Source organism: Trichoplusia ni, chromosome 1 (assembly GCF_003590095.1).
Source record: "Trichoplusia ni isolate ovarian cell line Hi5 chromosome 1, tn1, whole genome shotgun sequence".
NCBI lineage: Eukaryota > Metazoa > Arthropoda > Insecta > Lepidoptera > Noctuidae > Trichoplusia > Trichoplusia ni.
Genome location: NC_039478.1, coordinates 12,037,839 through 12,060,089, shown reverse-complemented (window position 1 = coordinate 12,060,089; position 22,251 = coordinate 12,037,839). Strand labels below are relative to the sequence as shown.

The following is a 22,251-nucleotide window of genomic DNA, read 5'->3' as shown; positions in this document are numbered from 1 at the left end:
TAAGGGACCAGGTCTCGTTATTTATAATTTATTTCCTTAATTAATATAAAGACATTGTTCGTCCGTACATTCTTTGTCTACACTACGGCAAAGTTGAAAGCGATTGCTACGGGATTCGTTAGTTCACTGATTCCTTTTTGATTTCCACTGTCTGAACGAATGTAGAATTCGAATTATTTCATTGTTCTTTAAGCTTTTGAAATATTGATTATTGGTCGTTTGTTTGTATGAAAGAATTGAGATAATGTTTTTGGTATTACCTTTACCAGATAAAGGAATAAAATATTTGACTCTATATTTTTTTAAATTTCGATCGTTTTTTGTCTCAAAACAATGCAGTTTTTATTGCAAAAAATGTTGAAAAATCAGCCTTAATGCTTGACTTTATCTTGCTAAGCTTATAACTAGATATCGGATACGCAGTAACACTGGTAGCAATAACAGGATACTGAATGCTAAGCGGTCACTAATACTGGTATTTAGTAGTTATACCCTGCTCTATACAGAGGCTAAAGACCACACACGGTGTAGAGTCTAAAGGTTTAACAGCACTATGATACAAACACCAATCAAACCCTACTCGTTATTGTCAAACAGAAAAATAAACTCGAAACTTTCCGAATGAAACAAACGGATAGTTAGATTTGCGCAAAGCTTTTGTTTTGTATAAAGAACGATTCGGGCGGTTTCAGCTCTACACCGATTTTCGCTATTGATCAAACTCCCACAACAATCAATGGCTGGCTTCAATTGGTGAGGCAGTTGAACAGCCGCTGGAGATTCCGTAAGCGGTGCTAAAATCTTCCCTTATAACATTACCGGATCCCAAAGACTTTGAGGAAGCTTTAAATTCCCTACTAATTGGATTATTATACAGAAACGATGGTCGAACGTGTGTCTATCTGGTCCAAGCTGTATCGAATAGTCTAGAACTTGGGAATTGCTAACTTTTCTTATTTTAAAAGTCTTACTTTAATGCAGTTTTAAGGTTGGAGTTAGGAAGTTAGTGTCTTAACAATTTTATTAAATTTCTATGGGTGCGCTGCGGTTCTGGAGAAATGAGAATTTGCCTCTTAATTCTAATTAGATTGTTCTACACTGTATTAGTAGTATATGTGTACTGTGTAGTACAGATTGCTGATTGGAAGAAAGCTGGCGTGTGGCGCGACAGCACTACGTTACGACCATAAGCAAACAAATAAGATTTGTTGACTAGTTCTCATTTACATATTTCCCTCATCCATTCCGTTTATGTCAAGTACTATAAATATTACTAAACTAAGCACGTCCATAGCAATAAAACCTCCTATATTCCAATAAATAAAGTCAGACCCGGCGCAGGAGTCGGTCACAATCAATGTTTATTTTATTGATTTTCTCACGGGCCCTGCACAATGCTCGACGCTGGTACACTAACATCGCACTTGTAATACTTCGACAGAGTTCTAAACTGGACGAATAAAATTACTGGGGAACAACTTTGTCCAATTAATAATAATGAATGCGCCGGGGAGCCCTACTGTTGTACAAAAGTTTTTATTTCGATAAAGTTGCACCGCGCTCATGTGATACGGATATTAGGACCTTGTGTAACTTTTTGTAGAGTTTGTTTTACTTGTTATTTTACTCAGTTTAGTAACAATTCATTAATTTTACGATGCGTGTAATTAAATACATAATTTTATAGCTCCGAGAAAGTTTTGTTAACTTTGAGAAGGGACACAGAATTGACGTTGGTGAGCTTTTGCGAGAGCTTTTTTGATGAAAGTAAGAGCCAGCGGAGAGTTTAACGAGACAATAATGAATTTAAGTACAGGTAGTCGGCTCTATCATTAGAAATGTTCTTACGTACCTCAATTAGTGCGAAAAACACGAGTTGAGATTTTTTCCCGGAAGGGGAAGTAATAGGAGCTTTCGCAACGCATTCGACCCTACGTCCCCGTTGTTAACCATCAAAGTTGTAATTGCGACCTTACGATTCGCTGAACTGTCACGCCCTCGACATACCCTTAACGAATTTTTAATACTACTAAAAACGCTTATAAACAAAAGCTCAGGGCCTCTGGCGGCGCCCTGTCGGGTTTAATTGCAGGTTTAGTGTCGGCGTTCATTAGGATATGCAGGCGCTTTTTTAACGCGATTATGACGTCGCAGGGTCGGCGATAGCCGTCGAGGGTGCGCTGGGGGCGAGGAGGGCTGCGTCACGTGCGAGGTCCGCACTCCGCAGCCCCACGCATGCGAGACCGCGGGGCGCCGGCCGCGCAGGCGCGCCCCCCGGCGCCGCGGACCGCCAGTCCGCCGCCGGCCGCCGCGCGCCCCGCCCGCCTGTCACGCGACCCGCCGCGCCGCGAGTGCTTTGCAAGTGATGTCGACTTGTGACTAGTGCCATGCTCGTGCTGCGCTGTGTCCTGCTGGCGGCACTGGTCGCCGCCGCCGCCGCCGCCTGGCAGGAGAACGTCAGGCCCAAGGTCTTCGCACAATTAGGTGAGTCCACCGACAATCGACACAGAAACATGTCGGTGTTAGTGAACTCGTACAACAATAGACTTAATAGCCCTCGAAGCCGATCACGACAGGACCCCACAAACTTCAGTACCGCGACGCGCCGACTGTCTAATGTTTATGTTGTTTTGTTTGACGACAACGCGCGAACAAACACTCCATTCAAAAGTTGTCGTGTTTGTGTCAAAAGTGCCACGAGTGACTTCCGCCAGAATCTAATACATACAAGTAAAGATTGAAAGTCGAAAAACTGTCTAAAACGTGTGAAAAGTGTATCAAAAGTTAAATTTATCAAAACATACAAAGTTGAAAGCTCCGGTATAGGTTAGACTCGCTCGACGCCGATGTAAACTGTATCAAGTGTCGGTGTGTTTGATTGAATCTATGTATGTAAACAAAGTGCTATCAGAAATCTGATGTGTGTTATGAGTTTTTTTTCGTAAAATGTAGGGTACTTAGACATTTTTAATGAGTGTTTTTGGATGAAGTGACTAAAATAGTATAAGAAATAGAAAATTCTGATTCGAATTGCGACTTAAAAATTTCGAGTGTAAATAATGTTTTAAGTGAAAACAATGTTAAAAAATGGTTATTTTTTATTGTTGCTAAGTTAAAAGTGCACAACCATGGTTTCAAAACAGCATCAAACAGTGATATCACCAAAACGTCGGTAACGTTCGCCGGCACTCACATTCTAAATAGAATAAACAGAAATGGGTGTAGGAGCGCGCCTTGCGGTACACCCATAACGAGTCGCAGTCACGCGACAGTTAGTCCTGTAGGAATAAAGCCAGAATGCACAACTGTAGCGGCATTGTTTTATTGTGCAGTCTGCATTGCGGGGGACGGCCACGTGGCTCTCATTAGTGCAGCACAAAGCGAAGCAGTTTGTTCTGCGTTTTGCAATGTTACGCTCGGATTAGCGATCCACGCGATGTTTAACGTAGCGGACGGAACTTTGTCTGGCCTATTGTATGCGTTTCGTTATCTATTTTCCTTTTGATGCCGCTCTATGAATGTGATCGATTTATTATGAAGCTTGAATGATAATAGATGACGTCACGTCGAGACGTGAATGCGTCTCGTATCCTGTCACTGTTGCATATCCGGCTATTGTTTTAATCGCATCACTTTTATTACGATCGCTTGTTCATGAAAATGATAATGCAAATTGTAATGAGATCATTTGAAGTGTATCAGGTCAAGTGTTGCTCTTCAATGTGCGATATCAGTAGGATGTAATAGTGTAAACAAGTCTTAGACGGTTGACGAGTCGAGTTAATTAGAATGCTATAGTAACTGTTTGATGTAGGGACACTCGTAGCGAGCGTGTCAACACCTCTCTGGTAATATGATCCACTAATCGAAATTAGAAGGGTCAAACTGACCGCAGCTTGCGGTTTAATATACGATCTTCGGTCAATATGCGTTGGGTGTAGGAACGCCGGCATCTGTTATAAGGTTTTTATGGGATTCCCTCCCGTTATATTTCGGTCGTTGTTAGTGAGATCATCTCGGAAAAATGATACTTTATCGATATTGAATTTCATGAGTGAGGGTATTTTATTATTAAGTACTTATTAATTTTAAAAGTATGCTTCTATTACCCAGTAAATATCATCCACATCGTATTATCGTCAAATTTCGTTATCAGAAGCATAAAGTTTTATCGAATTTTTGACCTTAAACTTTTTATTATCGAATGTAAATTTTTCGATTACCTATATTTCAATCATCAATAACAAAAACACTGCACCAATACTATTCTAGTGACTTGACTTACCGGCAAGTACCTACATGTAGTAAAGCTAAACATGCCTTGAGAGATAAGTACCTAGTGGCTATCTAAGTAACCTAATTTGTGTAATGTTACTGCACTCACGTCCGCTAGCAACCGATATCGTCATTATTTGAAAAGTGTGCTACTAGAATACTGGGTAAGACCACTTTGGAACATGTACCATCTAAGCAATTTCCGAACGTAATAATAAACCACGTAAAGGAAATTAAGTAACTTTAAACCTGGGAAGTCCAGGTTTAATATTAAAGATAATTACACGTAAATATCTATCCAATAGTTTCAAAGTAGAAAAATATTGTAAAGATATATTGATATTGAGTGTGTGTAAGCTGGGTTTGGGCGAAAATGGCATGAAAGTCTAAAAATGGAATAAAAATTTTACTAGTTTCAAAAATATTTCCCAATTCTCGGTACAAATATGATACTGCCTATGATATTAAAGCAGTAACAAAAAGTCCCGTTACGATCGGGAATGCGAACAATAACGTGAGTATAGAAATCTGTATATAAAAGAAGGTATCCAGTTTAAGTTCATCTAGACCGGTTCTCCAAGAGTGGGCAGTCGGTAGAACATGCGGGGACTGGCTGGGATGAAATCCGTGACTCACAAGACGCTGACTCAATACTAAGATTAACACAGGTCAGGTTTGAAAGCAGCCTCTAAATAGACCGAACATCAATGAGAGCAAATTAAATTCCATTATCCCATGGCTTCCTTCACAATTCGCCAAAAATATCAAAAGAAATATTGTTATAATAGAGGTAATGAATTCCTAATTAAATTTAAATACAATACATCAAAGACTTGGAAACCAAAGAAGAGTAGATATAAAAGTTTTTTTACAATATGAAATCAGTACAAAATGGGCTCCGTAAAATCCCTAACCCCGCACTTTGCGTTGGTCCCTTTAAAAAGTAAAGATTTATGGCGTATGCTTGGAACAGGTGACTAAGTCTTTAGTTCAATTCTTTACCGTTTATGGTGTTGCGTTATGGGTACCGACACCCTCCTTTATGCTTTAACTGCTAGGATTATAGAACGTTTAAGAGGTACCATAAAATAACCGTTCAGTTACAACCTGAAGAAGAAATAAATTACTTAACAGGATAATGCTTTTATGTCCCTGGAATATTTTGTACGTGTCGCTTGTACCTTATGGGTATTTATTGGGTTATTCGTCAGGAACCAATACATCGGGGGGCTGTTATGTGGTTGGGGTGCATAATACTGCTATGACGGAGCGTTGTTTATGATTTCAGTGTACAGCTTACAATTTATTAAGTCTCTGTGAGGTCTCGCTGTGGGACCATTAATTTTTTACTCAATGGGGTTTTGTTTTAATGCGTTGGAGGGTTTTATTGTGTTGACACACTCTGTGTTTGCATCCTCTCTACTATTAATATTGTTCGAGTTTTTATGGGCTATCAGTATTCTGATTAGAATTTGTTCCGAGTCTATTGTTTTTTTGTTCATTAAGTATCGTAAATTGTATCAGTATCGTGATTTAACTATGGTTGTAATTCGAGTTATAACGACCACTTATCTGACGAACTAATAAATATGAGAACAACATATAATATAACAATATCACACTCAAAACTGTCAACTGACAGATGATAAGTCTTAGTTCATCTGTTCCCCAAATATGTGAAGATGTCACTCGAAATAAATGGATATATGAGAAACAGTTCCGGTCAGAAAACCAATCAATTTCCGTTGTTCCTGAGTCGTATGTTCAACTAATTTAAAATGACAATATTAATAAAAATCATACGGCCACCGATAAGAGTCAATCAAAAAAGGACAAAAGTTCAAGCATGCTGCAACACAATTGGTTTTAGAATCGAGGAATGTGGTTGCGGTGGAACACAAAAATGTGTTTAATGGTAACGTGATACGGTGACTAATAGACTGAGCAGCGTCTTCTGCAGTTAAATAACACGCATGGAGGAAAATGAGATTTAGGGTGCGGTGTTAGAGTTTTGTTTTGGTTGCGCCGGGTTGTGAATGGCGGAGACAAGTAGCACGCACGTGCGTACGGCGTCGCGGCGGGGCGCGGGGAGGGGCCGCCATGGCGCCGCCTGGCGGGAGAGACACAACTTTATGACGACGCGATGTATTGTCTTCCCAGTGTGGGATTTACCGTTCCTTTGTTTTTATTTTTTCGGACACGCCGATTAATTTCTTTTAGTGGGCTGTTTGGGGTCGCTGGTTCAGCTTGTACAATCAAATTTTCCTCTTTTGTTTTTGAGACTTTTCTTAAGTGCTTTCGCATTTGCGACTCTTATTTAGCTACTTAGTATACAAATGCGAATATCTTATCATTTACTTGTTTGTGTTTTTACTGCGCTATATACATAGCTGATTATTCAAAAATCATGCATCACATTTATTTTACCGTGCATTTCCTTTGCGGGAGGTCGAAAGTGCTTTCCTAACTTCGTGAATGCATTTTGTGGATCGTTCACTAAGAGAAAGTTTTGTGCGTTTGCAATCGGATTTTTGTTTTAAACCTCATCTGTTTTTACTGCCAAAAGTTTTATGAGGGGCGTAATAAATCTTATTTTAGATAAAGACTATTATTTACTCTCTTTTTCAACATTTCCCTTGAACAAGTTTCGCAATAAAACATTTTAGCTTGTCGAGCTTATTGATATGCATAGGACGCGTATATATTCTATTATTATTAATAAGATATTCCATCAGACATGTATACGGGATTGGGTAAGGAAAGTGCCGGCAATCGATCGCACCAGCTGTTCTATTCATATTCGCATGAAAAATGGGTTAGAAGCGGAATCAAAGAAAGATGGCGGATTGAATGGTGTTTTTATCCCAACCCTTGCTGACGAGGGCTGTGCAAACATTGGTTTAGTAATAAAAATATTTGTCGAAATTCTCAACGGGAAACTGTATGAACGAACGGTAGACGACTTTTTTGCGATATAAAAAGCGTCTAGCCTATTGTCATGTAGTTTTTAAACCGGGATTAAAATGAACTAATCACGAGCACAGAGGGGAATAACCAGCCGGTTCTTCTGCTATACAAACTTTTTACAGCGTTCAAACATAATTAAAAACATTTATTCAAGAGCCCTCATTTCGTATACCAGGTTAAAGAGGACAATTAACTAAGTGTTTTCTTATGTCATCCGTTTAATTATGTACCGTTTAGTTTTACTAAATCTTTTATATCTTTCTATTAGTTTGATAAAACTATCTGTATCTAATTTATATTTGATTTTTTTGTTAATTTTATGTGAACTACTCTGTCTGATTAATTTGGCTTTTATGCAAACGAATTCTTAAGATTATTTCTTTTCTATTGGGATTTGATATGGATTAATAATTAGTGATTACGAAATAATTTATGATGTACTTATTTAGCAACTTATTTTGATCGTTTTTTAAAGTGATTATTAGACCATTGCTTATTATTTTGCTTTAAAATTTACATTTAAATTTTAACTTTTACAAAAGCGTTAGCATATTTTCGCTTGCTGGTTATTTTTTAGTTAGCTATACGTCACCCCACAACAATATATGTGCGATAAATCTTCATATACGTTCTCATTTGCAGTGAGTCGCATTTAAAACCCTTCTCATTTGAAAAGGCACCAATGAATGGCTCGAAGTCAATGGATCGTAAGAAATGGGCCAGTGACGTGGAGGCAAGGCAAGTGAAACGTGTTTCGCGACCATTTTATCATGGCCTCTGAGAGCTTAGTGGATGCCTCTTGTACGCGTGCGAATATGATTTTTTTGATAAGCCTTATTTTGTTGTTGTGGTAAGTCATTACACAAGGCACTGCCTTGTCTTACGTGAACAAAAATAAAAAATACCTTAGAGTAATTTTAGGCAAAAAAACGTTATTATTTTTGTGTGTGGCTAGGTTCGAAAAGTACCCTTTTTCTTTTTGTCTTCATGTGAAATTCCTAAGTTTAAAAAAGTGCTTTGAAAGCCTATGTCTACCTTATGCAGTTTAGATAATAAATAAAAACACTTTGCTTTCTTAAAATGTGCTTCCAAATAATATTGTTTTGACATTACCAATTTTATATCAACAAAATCGTGATATAAAATCCCTACCAGTCGCAAAGCTCCTAGGTGTGTCGTAGTCTTCAGGTATCAAGTTATACTGGTCCTGATTCCAGTACCGTTAATGAGCCAGGTGGTTCTTGCACAATGTGGGCCCTAACAATGGGAATGTAGCGGCTAAGGGTGGATCGCACCCTGTTATGCATGCTATATGAATTTTAAAAGCCGATTCATTATTTGTATATTAAAAGGAAAGTTTATTAAACAATGTGTTGATAATTCATTGCAATTATGAACAAATTTAGTGTCAGAATTTAGACTATTTTTAACTATTTAGGTAATACGTCTCTAACTAACGTAAAAGAAATTTTATAATCGGGTTTATTAGTTCCAATAATTATCTCTCAAAACGTCTCAAAATGCTAAATCAATTGATAAAAATTAGTGTAGTTAGGTAGTGTAAAAGAAATTTCAATACTGCTAAGTTATACCACGTTCAGAGAAAAGTTTATAGAATAAGCCTAAGTCTACAAATTAACCACAAAAGGAAAGTTATCAAATAGGTTAAAAAAATAACAAGATTAAAAAACAAAATTATTAATCTTATTTTCAAAAGTGAATACATATCGAAGCTCTCACGTATAAAATTGATACACGAATTTACGAATTTCATCAGTATTTACAATGGTTTAAAATACCTCACAGAAATCTGTACCGACATCGGATTTGCTAATGGATAGCAAAATGGAAGAGTTTTAAGGCATTTTCGATGTGAAAAGTGAGAATTGAAACCATTTTGCAGATGAAAAATTATTTTATCATTGGTTTTGTGTTATACTGAAAAATGGTTTTTGAGTGAAAGATAATGGATCCCACATACTAAAACTTCGATTGCCTACATTTAGTCAGTTTTAATTAAATATTTTCGATTATCTTTTTGTCTTTTTAAGAGGTTACAATGAAACAGATAGACAATTAAGTTTAAGTTTAATGATATAACAATATTGGATGTTCAATTAATAACTTAGTGATTATTCCTCTGTTACGTGTCGTGTTTTGTTGGACTTTTTTTTAATAAGACTGACACTACTAATAAGACTTTAATAAGACATAGTTGCAGCATTTATGTTTTCAACTTACGTCAGGATGATCATTCTGCTGCTAAGACTCATTATGTCTTTAACTTTTAAGAGGATAAAATAAAATAGATCGATATTCAAGTTCAGGTAAAGTGATATAACATTGTGTAGGTGTTCAACTCTTGTCTAAATAATTATTCTACAGATTTTCTCTTTCTATGGGTTAAAAGTAAGACTTATGTACATTCAATTTTAAGTTAAGCTTTGTTAAATTTGTGTGTTCAATTTATCCTCTTATCAAAATTATTATTAGTAATGGTTTCAATAGACTTTGCGTGGGAGTACATTATGTTATTTATTGGGAGTTTAAAGTGGATGACATCAGTTTTAACTGTTCGACCTCACACGAGACTAAGTGCAGCTCTCGTTTCGAGATCCATTGCAGTCATTTGATCTAACATAAATATGACTCAATTGAATATTAAGTTCCTTGTCTTTGACGTATTGTTCAGTTAAATTGTATGGCTGGTGAATTCATTAAGTTTTATGAAGCTAGTAAAAAAACAAATGCAGGAACATACATTCTTCTGTTTCTATTCACTTATGGTGCAATGTGTAACATTGTTGAATCTCTCAGTGGGTACTTCTAATCATCATAAGACCATAGGGTTCAGAATGGCTGAATGTCTCAGTACTTCCAAAGGACATCCGAGGGTATCATACGAGGTGACTTCAAACAGGTTTTGAATTGTTTTCACAGCTGGATTGAAAAGGTGTTGAAACATGGATATGGCATTTAATATGTTTTCATTGTTGTGGTATATTTTACACTGGATTTAACAACGTTCAAATGTTTCGAATTAACATTTAACAAATTAGTTAAACATATTTTTCGTCTCAACAGTTCTTTAAGTTTCATAAAATACCTGTCAAAGATTGTTGTTACTTGAATGAGTTACAATGTTTAACAATATTGTATCTCGTACTCAAAACGTTGTCTCCTAAGTCCATGATTCAATTTCACGACAATTCTATCTTTGATCTTTCTGAGTAAACATTTTCGCAAGTGTTTAGTATACGCGAGCCAATCAAGAAGCTCGGCAGGAAACATTACTTGGAACACTGAACGGGTTCAGTATATTTAGTGCCCTAAAAATAAACGGTTCGAGCGGCCCTTCTACTCTTGAACTTGACATGCGGTCAATGACCGAGCGTACAATGATAACTGTGCACTACTGTTTTACTTTCTTTGTTTTGAAGCCTTCGAGAGGTCGACTCTATGTTGGTATACTTAGTCTTGCGACTATTCTTTTTATTTGGCTTGTGCAATGAACTTATTCTTGCCATAATATATGTAACCAGCCAGAATAAGTATATGTTTTATGTTAATACATTTGTGTTGCTATTTGTGTTAAGTGACGGCAACTTCCTACCGGGCTCTTTCCTCTTAAACCAATTCCATACTACAGCTAACAATGTACTCTATGTGCTAAGGAATAGGGTACAAAATGTGTTACGAGGAGTCTTGATCACAATTGGTGTCGAGTGCTTTGTCCCAGGACTATCTGTATACGATTATCGGAGACTGGAGATTGAGTCGAGAGCAAGCTTAGGGTTTTGTTATTTAGGTCTAGAGAAATCTTACCTTACTCATAAAACCTGAGAAAAAAAACTAAATAAATGTAATTAAGTTCCCAATCCATTTCATTAGTATAATCAATATTTATTTATTTTAATAGCACTAAATTAATTACTTCTTTAATTGCGATATATACGCCATGTTGATTTTTGACGTTTGTTCAATTATACTATTTTTTTTTAGTTTCCATTTACAGAAAAGCAAGAACTCTACATTTATGTATAGACGTGGATCTTAACGCTATGCGATAACTCTTCAAAACAAAACATTACTAATTTATAAAAAACAGGAGAAAAACCTAAAAAAGGCTACGTTTGTTACGTGAACCTTATTTTGACGTTGTTGTAAATAACAGAGGGAAGCAGTGTCGTGACGGCTATCGATTACTCTATATTCGGATGTCGCCACCGGAATCATGTTCAGAGTTCATTTATATTTCATACATTCCTTTGATATTCTTATTAGATTGCGTTTTTACTATAGAAATTTATGTTACGTATTAAGTAAAACTATTTATGTTATAAAGTATCAAGGAATATAAGCTTTTTGTATTTTTGTGGTGTTAGGCTTAAGTTTCTTGTGACAATAATTATCGTTTTAATGAGTTTTGTCTATGAAGACGATTATTCTTACTTAGGACGTAGGTAATGAATATTTAAGACTAATGTAATTAAACTACAGTTATTGTAGATACTTGTAAGTTTTATAATTCTAAAATATTTCCCAATTTCAGACAACGCCATCTAGTCTCAAACTAAGCAAGCTTGTATTTTGTGCATAATTATCTATTTTTAACTCCTACTATATCCTAGATGGGAAATCATAAAATTTCTCCTCTTGCTTTGGATTGAGCAGGGAATGTCAGACTTCTAGTGACACCTACTTTACCTATTATAAACATAGGTATCTTGCGTTTTCCTTATTGTTATTGTCCACCTCAATCCTCACGAATTATTTCTGTAATCTCATCCAATCCCATGTTTCGTAAGTGTAAAGTAAAGAATTGAACACAGACGTAAAAACAACGATAATTGAAGCAATACGATCCTGTTTCGAAAAAGACGTTAAAGATATTCATTAACCTTTTATTTTCATGGAAATCTGAACGTTTCCGTTACGGGAATATTGAGCAATTTATTATAGAAACTTGAAGAATATTTGGTAGAATCTGTGTTTGTAGAGGTATTGATTTACTTAAGTAAATTGTGTTCAAAGAGTTCTTTCTAGAATAACAAACATTCGCAATTAAAGATAGATTCAGAAAACCTTCCTTTAACGGCAAAGTGCTCAACTGTGGGACGTAGGTATATTGGTAGGTTGGCATTATTATTTGATCAGAAAATAGTAAAAACCTGCAAACTCTAATATTATTATACCTTGTAAAAAGGTTTTAAAAAGTATCATAAATTTTCTTGTAACTTTACAAGCATGATTACTGATTACGATCATATAATTTTCTATAGTAGGTAATATTCGTAGCCAGGACCAAACTGGCATGGTTGATATAATCTATTTTTGCGGAGTATTATGCGACGGAACTTTTTCCGCGAGCAATGAATGGCCCAGACGTCTGGAACTGCGAAAGTTACGTAACAATACGTTGACCACAGACTATAATATGTTATAGACGGTTAAATATACTACACAGAGCGAATACATAAAGATGAAGATAGAGCTACATAGGGTGATTAAATTAATTCTGTACCTTTTATCATATAACTAGCTGTTGCCCGCGACTTCGTTCGCGTGGTTAGAAGCTATAAGCTAAGAATTTTTGAACGGAAGCCCTCGAAGATGAATAATGCCCCTGTTTTTTCCACATTTTCCTTTATATCTTCGCTACTATTAGTCGCAGCGTGATGGTATATAGCCTAACCTTCCTCGATGAATGGTCTATTCAACACAAAAATATTTTTTCAATTTGTACCAGTAGTGCCTGAGATTAGCGCGTTCAAACAAACAAACAAACTCTTCAGCTTTATATATTAATAGATAAAATATTATTTAGATATAAAAAAGAAAACAAATTCTGTATCTCTTTCAAGTAAATTTTAATCCCATTAGTTTGTTATTTTCATATTGTCATACAAAATAATTCCGAAACTGTCACTGTTATAATTATAATTATTAACCAAACGAACATTTTCGTTACTATTTTGAGACTAACTAATTCCGTGTCTAAAATAGTCCAACACTACAAACGAATCAATGGCCGACAATAATTATTATAATTACCATCGGATATTTAGCTATTATATCGGAAATAGAACGAAGTACAGTCAGCAAAATAAGTCGATAACACAGCCCTATTAAACAAGCGCAAGTATTTTTCAGTGGCATGTAGGAATTGGTGTTCTTTACGTTTTAACTGTAATAGGTATCAAGTTTATTAAACAATAGTACAACAGCGACTCAATAGTCAGAAGTTAGAAAGTCTGACCACCAGTCTCACTAAAGTTTATCGTGTTGACCAGGTAACTGGGTTGAGGAGGTCAGATAGGCAGTCGCTTCTTGTAAGAGACTGGGACTTAGCTGAATCCGGCCAGACTGGAAGCCGACCCCATCATAGTTGGGAAAAGGCTAGGATGATGATGAGTAAGCGAAAAAAAAGGGAAAATCGTTTATTGCCAGAATTTTTTACATTATCGGTTATGCTCTAGATCCCACAATAGGATTCCCTGTGTTGTAGGACCTAGGCTCTACAATTTACAAAACTTAATTCTAGGACTTAATTGTGTTAAATCTTCTGTTGCTGACTATACCAACTTCGTGTGTTATTGACATCGTATGTAAAACGGAGTACCAACTTACCAAGCTAGGGTTGTCACTCGAAGGAGTATTATGCACGTTCCAGTTAAATATATTGCTTTATTCATTAAAGTGGAAAGAATAGAGGGCCCTATACCATGAAGTGTGAAAGCAAGGAGGATGTAAGGGAACTGGGGAGCTAGGGATTACAGAGGTTCCCTTTGATTGTGAGACTGAGTCTGACTTGTATGTGTCTATATGTTTGTTGTTGAATGTATTTGTGCCTGATTGATATAAAATATTTATTCAAATGAGTATTGAAACAAAACAAAATTAAATGATGAACTGGATGTGGGTATTAAAATAAACAAATGCCGAACGGTAATTTCTAATGCCATAAAAACATTAATTTGCTTTTTTTAAGACAGTGCTTTTGACTCATTTTCTCAAAATTTTGAGCTTTGGTCAATAATTTTTGTTTTTATAAGCTTTTTTAATTACTTTTTTCTAAAGTTTTATGCTAAGCATAAATTTTGACGGCAAACATTTATAACCTGTAAAAATTCTAAATATTTCTTCCGTCATCTCATTCATAATTCATGAATGATGTCTAGTGTTGGGCAAAGTGGGCATAGTATTAAAGTTTGAAGAGAAAACATCCTGTCTGTGAGAAGTACGCTAAGTCCTGTGTTCCGGTTGGATGCAGTGAGATCGATGACCTCATGCCTACCCATCGATAAATACCACCGTGATAGCTCATGATTTTTAATGAATGGAAACTCTATTGTGTCATTCTTTTATTTTAAACTTTTTTAAAGAACTTTTTATATTTAAACAATTAAACAGTTTTTCCGTATACATATAGGTATACCACATTAATAACCTTCAATGTAATAAACTTTAGCGTCTGTAACGCTATACGCTATAAAAATCAACCGATATTATTTTACTCATATTTCAAATTATAAATTCTCAATAACAGTTTTCGTTTGACAGCTTTCCCATACAATAATTATTTATTTAATAACGGTTAAGTCCCATGTATTTATCGGCATAGCTCAACCCATACCAGATTAGTAATAATCATTATTTTTAAGTTTAAAGTTACAACAAACTGCGGCTACAAAAAGAAAGAAAACAAATATCTTATAAGCAAAACGTTTAAACTTTTAAGAGTATCATATTGCATAAAATCTACCAATTCTTATTAAAGTAATTGTGTGAGCGAGATACTGCTCTACGCTGTGTGATTCTCCATCTCTCTCACACACTAAGCTTACGTTGCGTATTGGTAGCCCCCCCGAGTGAGTAATAAATTTAAATCGCCCGTGGCGCCACCGCGTATTGTGTTTATGCGATCCGAGGCAATAACTAATGAACTTATACGATTTGAACTAACTTGTGATGCGGTTCCTATTGCTTCCTATGTAAGTTGTGTAAGCTTTCCTATTAGAGGTTCGATAAGTTTTATTACGTAAATTAATTATCCGGTATTGTTTTAGGCTGTGATCTATAGATTTAATTTTACTGTTGGCGGCCTTTTAATTGTCAATTCCATGATTCAAAATTTTATAAAATGAGCATTTATTAGTATTCTATCATTAGTTCTGTCAGTTTAACTGTAAGATACCAAATAACGGGAAAATGAGTTAAAGATGTCAGATAGGCAGATCAAAATATTTAAAGTTATATTAGTCCCAGACAGTAATTGAATATGCCTAGGCAAAAGAAAGGCATGCCCTATATTTTCGTGTAAAAAGTTAGTACCTACTCGTAATACCTACGTCAAAAAACACTAAAGAGTAATTCATCATATTCATATAACAAAAATAGAGGAGCTCGTGGCTAAGCTATAACCGCATAAGTAATTCGATCAGGTTAAGCTATGCTTGACGCGGTTGGTCCGTAGATGGGTGACCATCTTTGTCATAACGAGTTCCTCCGTGTTTCGGAAGGCACGTTAAATTGTGGGTCCCGGCTGTTATTCCTACATCTTTGACAGTCGTTACAGGTAGTCAGAAGCTTGAAAAAGTCTGACAGCCAGACTAACCAAGGGGTATCGTGTTGCCCAGGTAACTGGGTTGAGGAGGTCAGATAGGCAGTCGCTCCTTGTAAAACACTGGTACTTAGCTGAAACCGGTTGGACTGGTAGCCGACCCCAACATAGTTGGGAAAAGGCTAGGCCAATGATGATATAACAAAAATATAATTTGAAGTACCTATAGGTAGGTAGGTAGTGTAGGCACTTATTATGAGAGCCATTAATAAAAAACAAAAGCGAAATATAATTACGTGGTTACTAGGCACCTTTTTAATAACGTCAAAGGCAACCTTCGTGACACCTGATACGAAATTAATGTCAACGAAAAAAAACTTCATTAACTCAAGTTTGGGCTTGAATAGTTTTCTTTGGTGAAATTGTTGGTTTTGATTTAACGTTATATGAACTGTGCCAGGCTGTGTCAGGGTTGGTGGTTTGAATCTTGTTTATTTATCTAAACGTTTTATGTCATGTATTTATTTATGAGAATTTAGGATTTAGGGAAACTTTTATCATTCAAATTTATCGTAACTGTAAGTAGTTTAATGTTAAAAAGCTTATGAATTTCTTCGTTCTTCTTTCGTATGTATATACGGAGATTTTTGCCGGTTCTTCTCAATGGGAATTTCATTTTGGATTTACAAATATGTAAGTAGTATTTACTAAGCGACCGTCAAGCCTACCACAAATGCAAACATTTTGATTTTGTCTCAAAATTACAATACAATCTAGTTTTATCATTTAACAATAAAATTAAAATACAGAACCAAGTCGTGCAAGCTACCTAGGAGGTACATACATACACACAGCTGCAGTTCAATATCGTAACTAATCCAGTATACTTATTTATAACATCAAATTTTATCTCAAAATATTTAACCGAACTCCGTCGAAAGTAAGAAAAATAAGGCGCCACAAACCGCAATATCGCTATCATTAAAGTTATTGTGTGGCCCCGCTGTCATATCGTTACTTACACGACTTTTACGACGCATGTCATTCGTAATTGCTTAGGAGCTTCTGACTCCCTAAGGCATTTCACGAAAAAATGCCAAGCGATTATGACCTTTATGCGTAATAGAAATAAGGAGATAATGCTGCGTTGTTTACATGTGTCGCAAAATGGTTAGACTGAAATAGGTCATAATTTTTGATACTGTTACATATATGCAGCAATAATATTGATATTTATGTTTAAATGGAATTTCCTTTATTAGAAAAATGTACTTTAAAAATGTTTCTAAACGTTTTCATCAGTACAAGTGTATATTTTACTTCAGAAACTTCTGTATAACTTATTATTTATTTGCCAAAAATTATGGCATGCCATGCTTTTAAAACCTCTTTTAAACTGATCAATAAATAAAAGTATGAGACCACTTCGCATTAAAAAAAAATATATATATGAAAGTACTTTCGCAATTTCTCAGCCATCTCATCTAATAGAAAAACTCATAACATCACATTGACGCCCCACGCTCCCGTATTCAGTGTTATTCCAGTGTCTGCTATATCCCACGATGGATGCGTGTCATTTGGCATGCCACTTTGTTTGTTCATAACGCGCCCTGTGACGTCACGAATACAGCCTTAAGAGGTGATTCATGCTAGAGTTTTGGTTGTTTAGTACAGCCGTAGCTAATATCGAGTGGAAAGGTAAACAATGATGAGAGGGGTATAGAAGGTGGTTAGTAAATTATATTTATCCATTTAACTCTTCGCATTTCAAACGCTGGATCTCTTATAGAACTTTGATCTTTTCCAAAATAAACCATATTCTTCAACGTAAATACAAGTCAGGCCTAAAAGCTTTAAAAAAATCGTCTGAAAAGTCTCAATTTATTCGGCGTTGATCGTCGTCAAAGTGCTCGCTGTGACCTAGTACTAGGCGCATCACGAAAAAAAAAATGTCGGACAGAAAGAAATGAGAGTGCTGACTTATTCGTTTTACTAAACGTTATTCCACCGTCGCCGCGTCGTGCCAGTCGCCATGTGCCAAACATCTGCGCCAACCGATTTTTTACCAACTTCAACTTTTGACCCCACTTCTCTTCGATCATTCATGTGGGAATAGGATTTTCGCGAAGCAATTTAGAACTTAATAGTTTCCTTTTACGGTTTATATTTGGATGCACGAGCGAAAATTTGTTTCAAGTGGGTGTTATTCTTGTTACTGTATTAATTGCTCTGAATTATTAACGAAATCAAATTGTACGAATGAAAATAAAGTTAAAGTTAGGTAACTTGTATGACACAGCTCGTAATTTGTGTTTTTGTTTATTGTATTTGTTAACTGTGAGTTTTTGGAGGTCTACGTTCTGTTGAAAGGGTCTGACATTAGTAGATGAGTTACATTAGTCACTGTTTTGTTTCGAAAATAATTACTTCAATCATTCATGAAAACTTAAACTACTTAATATATTGGTAAGAATATTATGGGGTACCTATACAAAACATTTACTTTCTTATGTAGGTATAAAATTGTCCCGATAATATCAATTAGGTACATAAGTCCGTTTTTTTATTTCACCCTTCAATATTTTTTTGACGGAAGCCATTATCATGACGATTTCGCGACATTTCTTTTATTGCGATACACGAAGCTCTAATGTTTCTTGTTCACAAATATGGCGGCAGATGTTAACACGTCGTTCCCATTTCCGATTTACTCTCACCACCGAAAAAGAGGCTTCCACAGTTCATATATACCATGCTATAAGAATAAACCGATAAAATAAAAACTCTGGATTTTTTCTTAAACGTAAAATATGAATTTCTTTTCCCACAAATGTAATGTGTAACTCATCAAGAGTTTATCTCTCATTCGTTTTACGTAAAACCTTTTGTTGGACAAATTAAGGTCGTTGCCTCGAGGCATAAACCGCGGAAAAACTTCGCGAATTGTTTTAAAACAGTTCCCTTTTATAATTTAGATATCGTGTTCTCGGCGTTAACGGTTGCGCCTCAATTTAAAAAATATGGCCTAGATAAATTCAGAAGTTGACGAAAAAAGTTTTTTTTTGTATAAACAAGTTTTGTAACTCGCAGAAAGGTTTTCCGAACGGAATCGGTAATTAGGTACACAAGTCCAGTTAAACTTTTGTTTGCTCTCACGGGGAAATTTTACAACTTATATTGAGTAGTTAACCAATTACGTTGACTCTTCTTTATTACGAAAATATTTGTAAGAAATTCTCATTACTATTTATCCTCTCAAACGAAGTCTGCGTTTACGTGTGTATTAACTACCGACTGTACTTTAAGCAGTTGTTTAAGCATGATTCACATTAATTTATCACGTGTATGATTGGGCACAATTCGTCCCACAATTGTACAAGCACCACAAACAGAATCAATCTCGCTGACTTGTCACCGGACTGCCATAATAGAGGTTTGCACGTTTGCTTGCACTATTTGTCTCACTCTAATTACTTGAGAGCTGATCTTAATTACGGTCATCCGGACCGTTTGATTGGGCCCCGCATTGTTTGCGTCCTCGGCCCGGGACAATTGCAACTGCACTTAGTCACCGAAGTCGCGGGGTTAATAGTACCTACCCCGGCAGCGGGACGGTTAGGCCGTTGAACTGAAGCACGTGGCTTCTAATCGCGTTGTTTAGCGAGGGTTGGAATAACACCGATGTGCTTGTTTTATTGGATTTAATTACAGTCGTACGTGAACTGCCAGGCTAATGAGATTGATATGTGTAGAGTGACATGATATGTCTGATGGAGAAGCCTAAAATATGGTGATCTGATGTTAGCGAATATTACAGAATATTTATGTAATAAAAACTTCTTTTGTGATAAGCCGATCAAGTGCAAATTAGTCTCCTTTGCTTAACCTCGATCTTTTTTTCTAGTATTTGTTGCTGTACCGGTAGAAGACGTATATTATCTGTGAAAATTTCTACTGTGTAGTTACCACAGTTCTTACGATACAGCCTGGTGACGGCTGGACGGACAGACGGACGGATAGGATAGCCACAGTAATAGAATTTGATTTTTACTAATTGTTATCCTGTTCCCACTACCAACTAAATCTCATGTAGCGATATTAAATGATTCAAGTAACAACGGTTGTTAGTCCTAACTAAATCTTACATAACCTTTAGCCAGAACTAAGTTCTATTAAAAGCCTGCACACTACATAGGTTTGCATCGAGCTTACTTACGAAAGAGGTTACGTTACTGCATTACAGTTGCACAGTGAAAGTAGCAGGTTTCTAATTTTGCTCGTTATATGCTATCGACCGCAATCGACTGCATTCGTGAACCGACCGTTGAGCCTAATAGACCCCCATTACAACACTATTAAGTACAGCCAACACTATCATTGAGTAACTCGTAAAATATGGAATTGTAGATCTTCAATTCGATTGAATTACAGTTTCGTCAGAATCGATTTATAAAAGAATCGATTTAAAAATAAGTCGAATGCATTTTGTATCGTTTAGTTTCGAGTTTGACAGGTTAGGAAAGTTTGTGTCGTTTTTAATGGAATAAAAGCTGCTGAAAGTTTTGCTTTTGTCTTGTTTTCAACTAAGTGTTGTTCGATTGTTTGTCTTTTGTTTTTGCATTGTTTTCTTGTTTTAAATGTTATTTATGTGTTTGTTGATCGATTTAGTTTGTTGTAAAATAAGTGATTTATAGTGTTATTTTAACTGTTTCGTGCTTACTTTCATCAGTGTATAGTACAAATAATATTCCATCTCAGATAATTCACAATTGCAGACTTACCACAAATTTGAATGATAAATCTTAACAATCAAAAACGGTACTCAGATCTACTTATATAAGATATCTAAAATACAACTGTGCTTAAGAGTATTAACTTAAATGTCTTAAAAAATGCTAAGCCTTTTTGACAAAAGATTCCATTCCAAGCGAAGAGGTCTATTAAATTTAATTAATCGAATGTAGCTCGAATGAATAACTGAATATTTTCATCATTTTCGTTCTTAATCTAGTAGGTTACTCGTAGTACTGGGTAAGTTAGTGGCCTAAGGTAAACGAACTAGTCTAGGTCAAGCAGGTCAATATGACAACTTTCAAAGTTTACCCGATGGCTTTGAGGTCTTGGAATCTTTGAGAATTATTTGTAGGTTAACGTTTATAGATTGAAAGTTCTATTATCGATAAGAGCTAAGTGGTAGGCACTTCTCTTTATTAGTATTTGGATCTGAATTTGCTTTGTAATGTCACTTTTGTTATTTTTGACATATTTGATGGACATCGTTAAATTATTGTAGTGTGATGAAATTTCTGGTACTTATTGCCTTTCTCGATAAATGAAAACAACAGAAAAATATTGTCTCTTGTTAATACATTTTCTGATACCATTGATGCAAATGCAATTGAGAAAGTTATCAATATTGAGTTTAGTATCTGCTGTTTAGTATCTGTAATTGGCATGTTATCGTGGATTGGGATAAACGCAGATAATTATTGACTAACAAAAGTTGGAACTCTATTGGTTTCCGATAATTTGATATTGTACCCCATATGAAGAATAATTATCTATGTTATTGTGTACAGAGACTCAGAGACGATTCTTTGAGATAAGTTAAGATTAATGCAAGTTTATTTGTCTATTTTTACTTGTAAATGAAAGCAGTCATAAGTATGATTGTATGGCATGGTTATATCGTAACTTAGACCAGCTACTCTGCACTATAACTTTAAATAAATATGAAATATCTAGCCACGACCAGATCTGTAAGATTTTTTTTTTTTAATTTAAGTTACGTGGTAAATTAAAAATTGATTGTACTCGCACACGTTACCGTACGAAACGAACTACACCCACAATAAGCGAAAAATTAAAAGCCAACAATACAACGAGCATACATATTTAATATACAAGCGTATACATTTCATTCGTACCCAATATCCCTCAGGATTCCACCACAAAGGCCTTAGAAACGTTTTCGCGGAAAAGTGCTGACTCACCATGGAAAAAAATCACAATGGCTGCGGGCCACAATACATCCCCAGTTGTGGACTGATCATTGCAGACCCGAAATAACAAATGAATTGAGAAAATCTACCGATATACATTGCGGCCAAAGTAACTTGGCACGTCTGAAAAAAGATACGACATATCGCTGTCTCTTTTCATCTAGCACTTATGTATACTTGCATCTCACTCGGATTGTCTTGTAGTTCCTTTTAGATGTGTCAAGTTTTATTGGTTTTACCAGGGTAGAATGATGTTTCGTTATAACGGCCTGCGAATGTCCCCTGTCAATGTTTTGATGCATTATGATTGAAATTGTCGTGTGCACTCATTGGAACTTTGTTTATAGGGATTTTGTTCAATGAGCTTTCTTTTGTTTTTGTTTTGCTCTAAAGCTATATAGGTCTGTATTATTTAATTGGGTTATGAAAACTTGTTTAATA

General features: G+C 35.6%; 1 protein-coding gene across 3 annotated transcripts in view; it reads left to right on the top strand.

Moving 5' to 3' along the window:
* Positions 1–2,308: 2,308 nt before the first annotated feature.
* Positions 2,309–22,251, top strand: part of LOC113494825 (semaphorin-1A) — a 326,527-nt gene continuing 306,584 nt past the window's right edge. For all 3 annotated transcript variants that reach the window (XM_026873332.1, XM_026873322.1, XM_026873314.1), the window contains exon 1: positions 2,309–2,484. In XM_026873332.1, coding sequence (XP_026729133.1) covers positions 2,388–2,484 — 97 coding nt within the window. In that variant the 5' untranslated portion in view covers positions 2,309–2,387. The remainder of the gene's footprint in view (positions 2,485–22,251) is intronic.